The 17092-nt window shown below is 49.3% G+C and overlaps 1 protein-coding gene across 1 annotated transcript in view; it reads left to right on the top strand.

Moving 5' to 3' along the window:
• WSCD2 (WSC domain containing 2) overlaps positions 1-17092 on the top strand; it is a 139223-nt gene that overhangs the window by 51762 nt on the left and 70369 nt on the right. Inside the window, exon 2 of the mRNA XM_005298579.5 lies at positions 7035-8122. Within this exon, the coding sequence (XP_005298636.1) occupies positions 7741-8122 (382 nt within the window). The 5' untranslated portion in view covers positions 7035-7740. The remainder of the gene's footprint in view (positions 1-7034; positions 8123-17092) is intronic.

Below are 17092 nucleotides of genomic sequence, written 5' to 3' on the forward strand. Positions count from 1 at the left end.
GCACGGAGTGTGGCACAACGGAGTGGAGGGGAAAAGAGTGAAAATGGATGCTGAAAATGTACGTACATATATGTTGTACACCGGGCAGCTACTGATGTGTGTCTGTGTGCGTATGGCTGTGTGTATATCAGTGTGTGTGTGTGACTGTGTATATCGCTGCATGAGAGGGTTATTCTATTCTTGCTAGAAAAATTCAGTGGAACTTCCCTAGCAATCGAATGGCATTAAAAAACAAATGTTGTCACTCTAACTTGTCACCCTTATTACCAGGCATAAAGCCCTTCTAGTCCCGTAACACACCCTGGGGCTGTCAAGGCAGTCAGTAGCACGGCACATGTCTCAGCCCTTACCTGGCTGGCTCATGTCCCCAGAGGCCACATTGGCCTTGGAAACTTTTATGTTGCAGATACACCTGCTAATCAGCTCATTCATGAAACTGGCAACCTGCAGCTAACATTCCATTGCCCTTGTAATTCAGATGGTTAATTGCTTTTGGCCACTTACCTGGTCACTTTTTAAAAAGTGGTGACAATTCCTTCCTGACCCCAATCTGGAAATCAGCTTCTGGCCTGAAGCATGTGGATGGATCACACTTGTGGTTTGTATCCTAGCTAGCATAACTGCAGCGTTTAGTGGTCATGCCTGATACACAGTATGGCCTTTTTATAAAGGCCTCTAATTTTGCTTCCTCAATGAACCATAGCCACAAGCAACAGAATATGGATTTTGAGTGCTTGGTTACCCCTTGAACAGAGACATAGACAGTCAAGTATGCTTAGTTAGGTGGAATATCCTGTGGTACCCCTGACCTGATGCCACCCATCACTAGTACCTACTGCAGAACACAGGGAAATAAGAATCTTGTGAGAGACGCTCTGGGGTGGGGCTGGGGATGAAGATTTTGGGTGCAGGAGAGGGCTCAGGGCTGGGGCAGGGGCTTGGAGTGAATGGGGGTGAGGGCTCTTGCTAGGGGTGTGGGGCTGGGGATGAGGGATTTGGGGTGTAGGGAGGTGCTCCGGGCTGGGACCAATGGGGTCCGGAGGTGGATCAGGGCTGGGGCAGAGGGTTGGGGCATGGGAGAGGGGCAGGGTGCAGGCTCTGGGTGGCGCTTACCTCAAGCAGCTCCCGGAAGCAGCGGCATGTCCCGCCTCTGGCTTCTGTGCGGAGGCGCGACCAGCAGCTCTCTGCGCTGTCCCTTCTGCAGGTGCCACTTCCGGACAATGGGTGCTGTGGGGGCAGCGTGCGGAGCCCCAAGGCTGCCCCTACGCTTAGGAGCCGGAGGGGGGACATGCCACTGCTTCCGGGAGCCATAGTGAGCCTGCTTTAGCCCCTCTGTGCTGCCGACCGGACTCAGAGGTTTGAGCATTGGCCTGCTAAACCCAGGGTTGTGAGTTCAGTCCTTGAGGGGGCCACTTAGGGATCTCAGGCAAAAATCTCTCTGGGGATTGGTCCTGCTTTGAGCAGGGATTGGACTAGATGACCTCCTGAGGTCCCTTCCAAACTTGATATTCTATAAAAATAAATTGGTTTCAGCCATGCCTGTGTCCATCCTGTAGGTGGGTTTCACTAGCCCGAAGGCTTCTGTAAAGTGAATTTCAATGCCACCTGGAGGAGCTGAATTTTAAATCCACACAAGGAAGTAGTCATACTTGCTCACTCATCCAATCAGGGAACAAGAACAATGCCATGTGACTGATCTGACCACTCTTAGCTACTCGGGATTGGCTACGTTCAGATAATTGTTTGTGAGCAACCTGTGCAGTTTAAAATAAAATTCAAAAGGGACATATTCAGTAACAAACGCGCAAGAGGAAACTGTGATTTGCTTGGGGACACTCAGCAGAAAAAGTGATCAGTTATCTGTTGTGAGTTATTGGCCCATCCCTAAGTAAGTAATTAGTATTACTAAATTAGTAATAAGAGCTCATTCAGATCTGGGGTGAATAGGCTGAGAGCAGCGGATAGACATTGATTAGAGCATTAGAGTACGTTAAATGCAATGATAATTAGCATAAATCCACGCGCCCGTGCCTGCTGCCTGGCCCTCGGTGTGATGAAGAGGGAATGAATTGAATGAACAGAAAGAAAGGCTGGAAAAGGAAAGAGATCACAGTGGCCTGCCGCCCTGACTCTAGGGGGAGCTCCCGAGACACTCCCGGGAGGCTAGCAGTCAGTTTTGAACCGTTGTCCTTCGCGGGAGCAGTTCAGGGTTCATGAGTCTTCTCGCCACGTTTTCTGTCTGCTACTAATTGTCTCATTCGCATCTTAAAAATCTTTCTCACCCCATTGTAAAGGCTGCTAAATAGTAGTGCAAACCCCAGCGAGGAACCCAGAGCTGCAGAGGGGTCTGGAAGGCCTAGCTAGAGACACGCAGTAGCCTCTGCACACAGATAGTCTCTCTCTCTCTCACCCCCAGCAAGGCAAAGGGCTGCAATGTAATTAGACCTTTCCAAATCACACCGACTCCTCGGGGTTCTGTGGCTTGATGGTGCCATTTCCAGGGGTAATTTTCCTGGCACAAGCTGCTCTTGGGTACATTCCTCTTGCCCACCATAAGAACTTGTGCCTTTTGGGACGTGTAGCCCAAGGAAGTTGAGAGGGTGCCAGACGTGTCTGGGGTCCAGACGGATCGTGTGTGGCCGGAGAGGAGCCAGGACAGGGGCTGGAGAAGGCTACTTTCTCGTCAGCATAGAGGTGGTAGCTGAGGCAGCAGAGATACCAAGGCTAAGAGCCAGGCTTTTAGCAAAGCCTACGTAGCCCCCATGTGCTGAAAATCGAGCTGTAAGTGTCACTGTGGGAGTTGCTGGGAGCGGAGCCAGTTTGAAAATCTGGCCTCGTTTGTGGGGGCTGAGCTCATTTGAAAACCTGACCTCCCGTGGGAGCAAGTCGCTAGGAAAGGGGCCCGGGCATTGAAGGAATTCACACAGGTATCTTTGCACAACAGAGCAATAGACACATAGCTAGGGCAGTTTGACAGGCAGGAGCGGAACAATGGCTGGGTTGGCTATTCCTGAGAGAAAGGCCAGTTTTGTGGAGCAGCAATCAGGAGAGCCGAGTTCTATCACTTACTTTCACTGTGCCTCAGTTTCTCCATCTAATAACACCAACCTATCTGACCGGGGTTTATGAGGCTTATACTGGTGAAGCCTGTTGAGATTTTCAGATAGCAGGAACCCTGGAAGCACAACTTGTCTATGGCGTGTTACTTTGATTAGGGAGGGAAATATGAATGTAAAATCCATCCTTTTTCTAAGTGCACATAACCAAGGAACATCTGTTTGTTGGAGAGCATTAATTGGAAACAATGACCGTGACCGAACCTCCCTCTGCACTCAGATGTGTGCTCTATTAGGCAGGCTGCAATGAGGAGTTTGTTGCCGATGCTGGATGGCTTTGTGGTGGAGGGGTTTCTGATGGCTGCTTCTCATCTGTCATGCAGAACGGCCTGGAAAATGCAAGAGAACGACCACATTTAAAGAGAGCTTCATGGGGCTGTCCAGGCCCGGGTGTTTTTTGGTCTGGAAATAATCTATTTCTGGGTTGCATTGGATTAGAAACACCAGGAGAACAGCTGAGCCAACTACATGTTGGTCCTTAATATTTCTAGTCTTCAATGAAGCGAGGGGCCGAGAGACACATTCAGTAAAGAAATAATGGGGGGAAAGTTATCGGAACTGTAATACCCCCCCACCCCCCACCGCCGGGTTGGGTTCAGGGAAAGCTTTAGACAGAGGTTTGGGTCCCTTCTGCTTTTCAGTGAACTAGCCAGTGCATCCCTACATAGGGCCAGATCTCCAGCTGGTATAAGGGAAGGGAAGACCCATGAAGCACAGACAGCTGTGCAGATTTAGCCCAGCTGAGGATCTGGCCCATTTTGTCAGAACCTCCTGTCTGGAGCCCAGCAGCGAGTATGGCGTTTGCACAAGGAGAAGAAGCCAGGTTGAGCTGTTCAGGTTACACTCTTCGCTTGTGGTCCGACTCTCCTTTTTCTGTGCTTATGCAGGCTGTGCGCATGACCTGCATGCCCCCTATGCAGCACTTAAACCCGGTGTGTGCAAAGAGCCTAGTGCAGGTGCTCCGCTCTGCCCGGAATTTCACCTCTCGTTTTCCCCTCTAAGCGCATCTCGGGGCTTGTCTTCACGTACAGCGCTACAGTGCAGAGTTCTCAGCTGTGCCACTGTAGTGCTTTAGTGAAGACACTACTACGCTGTTGGTAGAGCGTCTCCCGTTGGTGTAGTTCATCGACCTCCCCGAGAGGCGGTAGCTGTGTCAACGGGAGAAACTCTCCCGCCAACATAGCACTGTCTACACCAGGGCTTAGATCGGTAACTCTGTCGCTCGGGGTGTGGATTTTTCATGCCCATGAGTGACGTAATACTACTGTTGCAGGTCTGGAGCGTAGACCTGACGTTAGTCACAAAAGAACCGGTACATTCTCTGGGGGATGGTTTTGTCGCCACCTCCTCAACTCTGGTATGGAAAACAGAGAGTCTCTTTTGTCATTATGAGGGAGCTGAACGGGTACCTGTAGCACGGCCACCGTGGCTTATGATCATGTCTGATTTAGCAAGCGAAGGAGAATCCAGGCTGAGCAATGCTTAGATGGGAGACTTCCAATGAAAGCTCAGGTTGGGGTTCAGTGGGTGGTAGTCTGGGACCAATTGAACTAAGCCACTATGAACCAATGGGGGAAGGGATAGGTCAGTGGTTTGAGCATTGGCCTGCTAAACCCAGGGTTGTGAGTTCAATCCTTGAGGGGGCCATTTAGGGATCTGGGGCAAAAATCTGTCTGGGGATTGGTCCTGCTCTGAGCAGGGGGTTGGACTAGATGACCTCCTGAGATCCCTTCCAACCCTGGTATTCTATGATTCTATAATGCCACCACATGATCCTGGGGAGAGCAGGAGGGCCTGTGCTGATGGGAGTTGTGGCAGAGGTAGGGTGACCAGACAGCAAACGTGAAAAATTGGGACAGGGGGTGGGGGGTAATAGGAGCCTATATAAGAAAAAGACCCAAAAATCGGGACTGTCCCTATAAAATCGGGACATCTGGTCACCCTAGCAGAGGTAAAATCTTGAGGTTCTCTGACCGCTGCGGGGGGCATTCAAGAAGCAGGGTGTTAATATGAAGAGAGCGATTTTCAAAAGTGCCTTGGGAGCCTGCAGCATAAAAAGTCATTTGCATTATGGTCACCTGACCATGGACCGGCCCCTTTGGATAGAATCAGAGCCGGGTCGCTGCTATTGGTTACTAAATTACTCCCCCGGCTCTAGGCTCTTTCTCAGCAAAGAGGCGTCCTGCCATCAGTGGGGGTTTTATCATCAAGTGCATGAGAATTTCATCAGAAGAGTCAGCCCTGGTTGCTTCCAGCTGTTGTGCTCTAAGAACTGGGAAATTCCAGTGTTGCTCTGCCCTAGAGGCCTCTCGCCTTGGGTGAGGGGGGCAGTCAGGGGCTGAGATACAAGACAATCCCTCTGAGTCAGCAGGGACTTCTCTGAGGGGATCGGGGGCTTTGCGGTGACACATTTTTGAGGGAAGTGGATCCTCAAGAACTGAGTGGCCTGATAGCAAAGGTTGGATCCAAACAAGGTGCAGGCAGGCGCTGTGCAAGCTTCTCCTTTTAGTTCTGCCAGTACATTTGCAGCCTCCCCCGCCATTGTAGCCCTGGGATGTTCCCTGCACCGGCTCTGCTGCTGATGCCCCTCCCCCTGCTATGCCAGCCAGGAGCGCCTTCCTCCTGACTCTGCCAATAACCCTCAGTTTTGACTGGGCTCTAGGACACTGGGCTCTGCCATTCTCCTTTGACTCTCTTGTGCAGGAATTCCCCGCTGTGCATGGAGATTCGCTCTGATCTGCATAGGACGAGCAGCCTACCAGCTTCATAATGACCTGACCGGGCTTGAAGTCCAGTCTTCAGCCACAAAAGGCTCACACATGCTCTCCAGAGACTGAAAATCAGAGCTGGTTTAAAAGCTCTTGCCTGTTTCACAGCAACCCCTCACGCTGCACCTCAGGTTCAGCTGGAGAGCCCTTACCATCCCTTCTGCTCACAATGTGCACAGTTTAAGGTTTAGCTGTCCCTTTACCAAGGCAATGTTGGTGAAAATGTAAACAGGTAATCATTCCTCCGTGTGGAACCATATGCCAGGCCAACAGGGAGTTTGTAGGAACAATCAGACACATGTGCTTGGAACCCAGTCCCATCGACCGGTTGGCTGGATGTTCTCCGAGAAGTCTGCCTTTGCTCAAACTGGGACGGGAACAGATGCAGGCAGTTGTGTGGGGATGTGGCTTTCCACACACCATGGCAGGAAGGCGATGCACAAAGATGCGCTTTGTATGAAATGCGGCAATCCTCTGCCAGCTGATTGAAAGATTTAGCATCTGTAGAGGCTTTGGAGTGGAGGGAAAGGTAATTAAAATGTAACGCAATGCGAGAAAGGCTGGTCAACAGGCTGGAAACATCGGAAATCCTGCTCCAAATACTTATATAGAAAAGTGTCAAACATTCTGATCCGATTCTAAGGATTCAAATTATTCGGAGAATCTGCAGACAACTTAGTGGCACAGTGGTATTCATATTATATTGTGATGAAGTAGGTAAGTAGGTAGGTAGAGAGAGAGAGAGAGTCTCACTATTCTCCACTTGATGGCATCATAACTCATCTGTATGACATAGGCCCTATACTGCTGATAGCTAATAGATTCTCTTGCTACGAAAGCACAGATCCCTGCTAGCTAAGGGAGAATCCCTGAGTTCTATCCTGTTTGAATCCAGGAAATTCCAAGTGGCCGCAGTGCACGACACAGTGACAACTGTGACATGCCTGGACAGTCCTGGATTTCTTCTAATACTAGGTTAATTTGCAAATATCCCAGACTGCTAAGCTTCAAAAGGAAAGAAGAGGATTTGTGTTTTATCTTGACTGGGATCTGTCTGGGGGAGGGTATGCCGCTTCAAATGCTATAAATCTGTCCCTGCTAAAGCCTTCCGAATACTTTTCTAATGATTGTCATTCCTTTTGACTTGCAGGTGGAGATTTCTTGTCCTGAGACCGAAATGAATGGAGATTCATTAAACAAAGGGCTCCAGTCAGTATTCCGTACCTGGAGACGCATCCAGGGACCTTTCATTCTTTCGCTGAAAGGGAGACGGTGCCATTTCCATTACAGAAATGCCTGCAAGAACCAGCGCTGAAGAGCTGAAAGCGGAGAAAGCCAGAGAGGGGAGCCGTGTCAGCTGATCAGCTTTCAAATCGCCTTCAAACACTCATTTTTCTTAACATGATCCCGCCATCAATGGAGTCTCCAGAGCACGCCTTAGGAACGTTAACAGGAAAAGAATAAAATGGAGCCAAATGGTATTGTGATTTGCTTTGAGAAATACCTCGTTTTCTTAGCACAAAACGGGGACTGAAAAATAGACTTTCCATCCCCTACCCCAGCCCCTTTGGACTTTATAGAATTCTAAAATATTTTTGTATGAGTTCAGTATGCAGTCCCGTTCTGCTTTAGTGGCTACTTATTGATCCCAAAATAATACCAGGGGAGAATACTTCAGCAGCTGAACCAGCGCAGCAGGACGGCTGACAAAAGGCCATTGTCCTCCCTTTCCCACTTATCTTATATCAGCTGGTTTTGACCCAATCTTGTGCACTTGAAGAGAGAGTGGCGAGACTAGAGTTGCTGTCTTTGCTCTGCGACTTCCCACCCAACACAAGGCGAGTAATGAAGGCGCTATGGCCAAATTACTGGTAAAGTTCCAGCGTTATTTTAGGCGGAAACCCGTGCGCTTCTTCACTCTGATCGCGCTGTACCTGACGGCCGGGAGCCTGGTGTTTCTGCACTCTGGGTTTGCGGGGGAGCCCACCATCTCAGAGAATGAACCCAACCCCCTGGATGGCACCAGCGAAGGGGCAGCATTTCAGTACCTGGGGGTGGTTCAGCTCGGGAGGGGGTTCAAGGAGACCCCGGAGGCTCGGAATTCTGTCCGGAGGTATGGGCCGTGGTTCAAGAGCGTTTCCAAGGATACGCCCGAGAGGAACAAAATGGGGGACTATGGCGGGGCCTGGAGCAGAGCTCTCAAAGGGAGGAAGGTCCGTGAGAAAGAGGAGGACAGAGGTAAGATTCGGATGGGGCTGTGGGAAGAGAGGCTGAATAGCAGTGTATATTCACAGCAGGGAAGAGGCACAGACTCATAGCAAACCTCCCGGGCAAAATCCTGGCCCCGCAGGAGTCAAGGGGAGTTTTGTCCCTGATATTTGCTCCTCCATCCCCTTGTAGGGCATTTTCTAGGGCTTTAGCGGTTCTGGTTTTTGATAATTCACCCAACCCAGCTTCCCCCACTTCCTTTCGGAAATGATGCCTCCAGCCAGGAGAATTTCCCCCCCAGATATTCCGCCTGAGGTTTCCTTTGCTCATTTTCATCCCGTAATAAGTCCTAGTCCAAGGGCCTCAGACCCAAACAATCCGCCTCCCCTAGGGTGTTTATAAGTGGTGCTTGCAAACATCCGACGGACCCTCAGGGAACTTTCAAGAGGCTAACTGCTAAGAGAAGAGAAACACAAGTTGAATCTTAGGTCCAATTTATGTCCCATTGGCCCCATGGATTTGAATATGCTCTTGTGTCTCCTGCATTGAGCGAGTCTCATTTGCTAGGCACACCTGGAGCCAGATTCTGATCTCAGTTACACTATCTTATGTCTCCATTGGCTTTGGTGGGGTTACTCACAATGTACATTGGTGTAACTGAGATTAGCAAGGGTCTTCATCTTGCCCTGTATTTTTACTGGCGCCAGCCTGCAGGAACACTAATCTGAAAACAACCTGAGCTTCTCCCCTGGGGGTGCGTTGAAATCCACTCATTTTTAATGGTCCCGCTGGATGCCTAATTAAACGGCTGAGGAAGACCGAAACCCACACATTCAAGTGAGTTTCTGTTTCCCGAGCGTTCTGTAGATTGGAGCTGATAAGGCAGCACTGCAGTGGATCAGTGATGTTTCTAAGCCAGCCAAAGAGCTTGCACCAAAATCAGCATCCTCAATCTCTTTGTGTCTATATGAACTATACATCCCTGTGCTGTTCAGCTTTGGCACCATGACAGGGGACCGAGAGGGCACTGGGGACAGACCAACACCCGTCAGTCCCTCCTAATCCCCTTTTAAACATATATTATCTGAGTTTTAAATGAAACCTGCTACTGATTTTCCCCTCAGCTGACAGCGTCTTTTGTGTGGTGACTTATTGCGCGGCTTCTGATGTGCTTATCATCTCTGAGAACCTAATTTACAGGACTTGACAGGACAGTTATTTTATGAGGGATGCAGAGCAATCATAGGTTCTGTTTCTTTACCGAGCAGGGTGGCTTAGCCGGCTTTGTCTATTCCCAGTCATTATTTCCATTCGTGCCAGAGGGTGTCACAGAGAGGCAGCACGTCATCCATTTCTTTAGCAAGAAAAGGCATCCTGCATCTTTTTGCTTAACGCTGCCCTGCATGGGTGTTTGCTGCGCGGAGCAGACGGCAAGAGCCAAATAAACTCAAAACCTACTTCAGGAGCTACCTGATGTCCTCCGCCTGTTCTGAACATTCCCGCTGCTCCACAAGGAGTTTCTAAAAGCAGCCGTGCCATCGGTACGAACTGTGAGACGAATGGATCACCTCGCTCCGGTGCTGTAGTTATACTGGTCTCGTTGCTTACCCTGAAACATTTGCCCGACTGCCAGCCCAGAAAGACACTGACATGCCTTTGATCATGAAGACACCTTACCAATATTTATTGTTATTAATATTTCTGGTACGCCGCACATGCTTAACGTGGGCATTCTGGGTGAAGGGGTGGATGCAAATTCCTTCTAAAGTAATGGGAAATTAAAGTACAGCCCATGCCATTTGCAGTAGGCTCTCAGATTTGATGTCTAGATGTCCTGATATACCAACTGTCCTTCTCTCTGTAGGTAAATAACATACAATTTATTGTGGATCGGCTAAAATGTTGTTAATGACCCAGGATACGCTCATTTAGTAGTTCCCGTTGGTTTTTAAAAGCTCACTTATTTACCCGTCGGATGAGTAAACGCAGACAAACACGCACTCACTGACGTGCTCTAAGGCTGCATTTAAGGAAGCGCTCGCTGCATCTGGCTCGCTCCGTTTTGGGGCCTACTCCAGGAGAGCGGGGGCTGTTCGGTACCTTGGGAAATCAGGCCCCAAATGGCTCAAGTTAGGCACACAAAACTAGTGGCCACTTTTGAAAATCCCGTCCCGTCTGCCAGAGTTAATGCTTCATACCCGGGATAAGCCTCCCTTTAGAAAATTGTCCTACCTATGCTGATGGCATTAAATATCAGACGACAGCAACAGGATGAGGTGTCAGGAGAGTACTCAATGGTGACACAAAATTACCTGCAATCAGTGTTCCCAGATCTGAAGATGAACGGGAACGGTACATTTACAAGGCAGTTAGACTCTGCAAATACACTTTGCCTTGAGTTCTCAATCTACTGTTTTTTCCCCCGTGAAGCACTAACTTGCATCTTCGGTTGAGTGTAAATGCTGTTACAATTTGTTGTCATTAATAAAGTGGGCTGGTGAGAAGAAGCAATATAGCATATTGCTACAGTACAGTGCACCTGTGACAGCAGCATAATAGATTGCCTTGGTATTTAGGGAAATAGCTGCAGTATTATCCATTATGGGAACCCAAAATGAAATACCAAATAGCAGCGGTAACTACTGGTGATGGCTCCAGCAGCAGATTATATTTTTGAAGATGATTTTTTCCATAGCTTTTCCCAGGGAAGGCTTATGTGGACCAGGAGTTATTGCAAAAACACATCGTTCTGTTCTGTTGCAAAAACACAGAGTTAAAAATGTGCCGCGTCCACAGGAACGACGAGACCTCCTGCAAAACCAGACAAACCCGTAGTGAGGCATTAGGAAGCAGAGCATGTGAAGGAACATTGGTAGCAGTCACACGTCCCCCTGTTGTGAACTAATTCAGTGTCTCTCTCTCTGTTCCCCGAGATAGTTCTGTGAGCGTCCTGCTTGATTTAGCATTAATGGGCGAGTGTCCTGCAGTTAGCAACGCTTTTCTCGTCATTTGGAAAACGAGCTCTACTAGTTGAGTCCGTTGGTTACAAGCCGGTAATCTATTCCCAGGCGTTTCCCCTCTAGGTCATAGCCTGGCATCTGGCCCATACAAGCTGCGAAAAAGGCTCAGCAACAATTGGCAAACAGATCAAAGGATTTAATTCATTCACAGCGGCTGTTTCGTGCAGCTCTGGTTGCAGGGATCCATGTTGGGGGTTCTGGGCTGTGGAGGTGCAAAGGAGGACTGGAAAAGACATAAAGAGGTGGGATGTGCAAGATCCCCAAGAGGTGATGGCTTCTCTTAATCTGTTCACAGAAGATGATCCCTGTGTATTTGCTTTACCTCTGAGTCCCTGGACGTATTGCAGCATCAGCCCCTTTGTACAGAATCTGAGCATCGAGGGACAATAAATGTTACAGGCCAATTCCGATTAACTTCCACCCTCAGCTCCCAGTGGTGTGGTGGGAATTGTGGTGCGCAGCAGCCCCTCAGCAAATGCTCTGCACCAAACAGGATTAGGCCCGAAACAATACTCCTAGGTGTTGTATGCTGTGTGTTCGAATGGCTGCAGCAGTGAACCAGCCAGGAACTCACCTCTGCACCGTGGGGGCAGAAATGATTGTTAATTGGCTGATATTTTGTGTTCCGTTTGGAATTCCCCTGCATTTGGCATTTGCTTTAGAATAGCAACTGTCACTCATGCGACAAGGAGCTTGTGTAAAATGTCCACACCCAAAGCCACGGCAAAGAGATGATGGATGCGCACAACTCCCCTCGCAAGCTGGTGCCATTCGCTGAGCATGCTGCCCCCGCCACCTTTCATCTTGCCAGGTGTGCAGACAGGAATAGGATCTCACCAGTGTGCATGGGAATCTGCATGTATAACTCCCAGGGACAGTGAGTATGGAGATGACAACATACCCCCAGTTAGTTGGCATTTCACATTAATATGCCAGATGAGTAACCAGTGAAACATTTAATTTTCCACAGAAGTAACCTTATGTGGAAATGTTCCACTGAGAGGCTGAGTATGTATTTCTCGGGGAGGAGGGGGGAAATGCTGTCATAAATCTGTGGCAAGCTAGGAATTTCACAGCTCTCCCTATGCTGTGTACCACGGATCTGCCTCTCAGGTCCTCGGTTTCCAAAATCACATCCACCAGCCTCTTTAGCTCAAGTTGGATCACCATTGGCAATTAGCAGTATAGGGCCTATGAATCACAGTTGAATGGTTCTTATTTAATCTAGTAGAGGACAATGATGCAAATACTCTTTAGACAGTTCATTGCAATGCTCTAAAGGGGCAGCTAAGTCATTTCAGGTGGCTCCAATCCCCTACTAAAGAAGCTTTTCCAAAGCTGGAAAAAAGTAAATTCCCTCCAGCCAAGTGACTTTCATGTCACATAACAGGAGACAGGAAATATAATGCCCAAATCAATAATCTGCCCTTTCCCCTCCAGCCTTGTGGTGTTCTTACACTTACAACCGAGGAATCTGTGGAAACCCTCTTCTGAAACGCATTTGGTTGTGTTCATTAGATTAATTTGGATTGACACGCAGAGAATCTCTACCAGATGGTTAGCGAGAATCAGCTGTCTGTCACCATAAAAAACCATGCAGCATTCCTGTTCCTGGCCATATGTAATGTGTCCACTGCAATTAACTGCTGATAAAATGGCTTCTAATTTCTAACGATGGAGACGGGGATTGACGCAGGGAGATGCTATCGTTATCAATGCACAGTGGTGCTGGCCATGAGCGACAAGAGTTGGACTCCACACTTGCGTCAGCGACTCCTAGAAAAGGGGCTACTTTGTGTGCAGAGGGAAAGCAGATGCTGCTACCACTCAGTTTATACCTTAGTTCCCAGCAAGTGACCGGCCCAAATAGTATTCAGAAGAATCTTTGAGTTCAGTAAAGCCAGTTCATCCGTAAGGAACCTCTGCCGGCTTTCTACTAAATCACCAGTAGAGAAACAGCCCAATCCGAGACGGGGCTGCATGTGAGACAGAAGGAGACTTTGGGGCTGTATTCAGTACGTTCTGGTAAAGCCTCATCTGCATAAGTTTCCCTGCATTTTGAAGTGCAGATATTGTACACGCTACTGTATTTATTAGCACGTTCCTTGTTTGTTTGTTTTATAATGCTCAGTGCTCGGATGCTCGGACCGGGTATAAACAGCTATGGCCGTAATTAACAAGAGTAAGCGAGAGCCAGCGAGGCCCGAGTGAGATGCTTGTGAGCAAATGGAGCCTGAACGAGATCTGAGTAGACCAAATAGAGACCGTTGGGTGGATTCACCAGTATGGACTGGCAGTAACCACACCCTACTCAAGGGCCTTCCACAGGGTGAAACCGGTGTAAGGGAGGACAGAATTGGGCCCAGTGTGTGTGCCCATGCTCCCTTCTTAATCAAGGCTCTACTGCCTAACCTGCGAGCGCTCCTTCTTCCAGCTTGGGTTGACATACCTGTGCTAGCTTTGATCAGAAGGTCTGCGTCGCAATGCGCAGCGGCATGGACTAGCTGCCCAAGTATGCACCTCGGGTCTTGGATGGGATTATACTCGAACTGTTAGCCCATGCTGCTGTTTTTAGTGTGCAAGCTTGGTCAAAGTTAGCGTGTGTATGTCTAGCCGAGCTGGAAAGGAAACCTCCAGTGGCACTGTGGACATCCCCCTAGAGTCTCCAAGTACATAAAAGGTTGTTACAAGGAGGAGGGAGAAAAATTGTTGTTCTTAACTTCTGAGGACAGGACAAGAAGCAATGGGCTTAAATTGCAGCAAGGGAGGTTTAGGTTGGACATTAGGAAAAAGTTCCTAACTCTCAGGGTGGTTAAGCACCAGAATAAATTGCCTAGGGAGGTTGTGGCGTCTCCATCATTGGAGATTTTTAAGAGCAGGTTAGACAAACACTTGTCAGGGCTGGTCTAGATAATACTCAATCGTGCTGTGAGTGCAGGGGACTGGACTAGATGACCTCTTGTCCCTTCCAGTGCTATGATTCTATGCTTCCTTTGTGCCCTCCATTGGAAATGTGTCCCTCTGTTCTTCAGCCATTCACTGCCCAGCTGTGCGGCTTTTCAGAGAAGCGAGCTGTGTTCCTGTAACGTATGTCACAGTCTGAGGGTCCGAGCACGTGCTCTCCTGCGAGCACCTCATTCAGGGGTTGTCTCTTTGCTGTGTCTGTTTGGCATTTGGGGGGTGGTTGGGTGGGGGGTCAGTTGCTTGTGATGTTTGGGAGCTTGGACTCGGTGATCTGGTGATCCCTTCTGGCCTTAAACCCTATACCTTTATAACACTCTTGGCAAAATTCTCTGCTGGGCAGAGGTGACAGCACAAGGCCCAGGCCTCACCTCAGACCAATTCTGTAGGGTTATGCGGTGCCTAGTCCTTGTGTGGACCTCCCCACAGAGGTGAATTTCTCCAGCTGTGAATTGCTGATGACACTAACCATGACCTTAGGAAAGGAGAAACATCCTTAACAAGCTGGCTAAACGCACCCCTGGCGTATGTCCCCAGGCTGTAACTTGGCGACACTCCTGCTAAAATCACAAATACCAGTCCGTCCTCCTGCTCCATTGCTGGAGGCTTTCTGCTACCCCAGAGCCGTCGGGCGCAAACCTAATAGCATTGCATACAGCAACTAGTGTGTAAACCCTTTAGAACAGAACTGTATTTAGGCTGGAGAAACTGTGCATACCAAACACTCAAGGCCTTTGATCTGCAGCCTTCAGGATAAGGGTAGATATTTATTTTAACGCCACCCTAAAGCTAAGCCCTGAGAAATTCTTTCATCCTGCTTTTAACGAACAGTTAATGCCCCGTGAGCCAGCAGAGAACGTGGAGGAGCAGACGCAGAAGCCAGCGCAGCCGAGTGACTTCTGCCAGCTCCGAAAGAGCTACAGGCAGTAGGCTCTCGCTCTGCAGAGCAGACCTCGGCAGCATCCACGCCTTGCACTTCCTTAGCATCAGCTGTCTGGGGATCTCAAAGTACTTTGTAAACATTAGTGAACTAGCCCCATGATCCTTCCCGGAAGTAGTGGAATATCATCAACCCCATTATACAGGTGGGGAAAGTGAGGCCTCGAGAGGTTAAGTGACCAATCCAGGGTCACGCTGAAAGTCAGTAGCAGAGCTGAGATTGGAACAAATGAATCTTGCTGCCCAGCCCCTCCCCCTCATCCCCTAACACTCTACCCACTAAACTGCACACCCCACCCAGAGCAGGGTATGCCAGTCAGCAACCTTGACTCATACAGTTTCGCTTCTTCTTTCAGTCACTACATTACTCTACTTCCTGGGTGTGGTTATAGAACCCAGGAGTCCTGACTGCAGGTCCCCTGCTCTAACCACTAGGAACCGGTTCCATTCCCAGTGTCAGGATCCCTAGGCCAAGAGAACTGTCTGACTCCGCTGGAGTCAATCCCACTGAACGCATTCCTGGACATCGCGAGTTTGTTTTAGCGGAGATGGTGTCACTTGTTGTTATGTCCAGATGCCAAGTAGCTAGGCCCAGAGGCTCAAAGCTATTTAGGTGTTTCCTTTCCCATGGGAGTTAGGCACCTAAATACCTTTGAGAATCTGGGCCGAAAAGCCTTGCCTGCTGCAAGCCCTTCCTTGGCGCAGCAGAAAAGCCTCTAGGGGCAGCAGCCAGATAGGAAGAGCCTGGGGGGTTGAGACTCCACCTCGCAATCCGAATGACAGCAGGCGGTCAGGTTCACCTTCCGTCCTGAGGAGAGCACGGGAGTGTGTCGAAGTCCGAGTGAGACCATGTGCTGCTTGAGCTCTGCCGCAAAAATGACCAGGCTGGCTATTGGTGTGAGGGGAGGGTTTTACTCCGCGCTTGGTATTGTAAATCAAAGGCCCCTCTAAGGCACCGTCCCCATGCAGAGAGGCTCTCAATATCCGTCCCTAGCCGCTGACACAGCTGTCCCCTCCAGGTGATCGATGGCTCTCTGGGGCAGGGAGAGGAGCGGCTTGTGGAGAGCAGGCTCTTTCCACATCAGCCTCTCAGATCCCTCTGTTACGGGATGTAACCCAGGTGGCGGCACCAGGGAGAGTTATTCCAGGCGGATGAAAATCACCGTATCGGTATCGTTATTTGTATTACAGTCACATTCTCAAAGGGACTTGAAGTGAATGAGAGCTGGATGCTACCTTTGCTTCTTAATCCCTTCTTCCCCAAATCCATAGAGGCTCCTAAATAAGTGACCTGGTTCCCATATGTGCTGAGCCCCCACAGCTCCCACTGACAACAAAGGGGCCCCAATATGAGGCTCCCCGGTCCCAATACTCCGTTGGCCTAATTCAGTTGACTTCAAGGGAATTGCACCCGCAGGGAATTTGATCCTCAAGTTTGAAGTGCTTGGTCAATGAACACACCCACGGAAGTCAGGATCGGTTTATGGACCATCCGAACAGGCTAAAAAGGGCGACGTTCACAACGGTGTAATAATGATTCGGTGCTTGTAAAGCACAAGTGCACACGTTGGGGCACTTTTTATTTATTTATTTAAGACAATCGTGCTTGTTCTTGTGATCGCCTCGTCTTCAACTTTCCTACCCCGGAATGTACCCAGGGAGATCTCTCTGTTCCTTGGACAAGCTAGCTGCAGTGTATCCACTCTTCGCTGAAGAACGAACATCCCTACATCTGCTGCTTTCAGTGCAAAGCAAAATGCCATTTTCCGTGGGTGCTGGAGGTGGATGGAAGCAGCAGCGAGATTTTGTGCAAGTGATAAGATATGCAAAGACTGTGGTTCCAGCTAAGGACAACTCAGTAAAGTTCCGACCAACTAGATGAGTCTCTTTTTTGGCTTCCTTGACTGAACAGATGTCTACGCACAGCCAGTCGTGGCCATTGGAGGTGGGACTCCAAGCGTTGGCAAAGCCAGTTCTCGTGTCTGGCCACATGCAAAAAAGACATTGGCCCTGATTCTACACTACATGATCAGCTGCTATATTTCACTGCAGAGGTGGCTGCATTTCAGTGGGGGACAAA

The sequence above is a fragment of the Chrysemys picta genome, chromosome 15, assembly GCF_011386835.1.
Source record: "Chrysemys picta bellii isolate R12L10 chromosome 15, ASM1138683v2, whole genome shotgun sequence".
NCBI classification, from domain to species: Eukaryota; Metazoa; Chordata; order Testudines; family Emydidae; genus Chrysemys; species Chrysemys picta.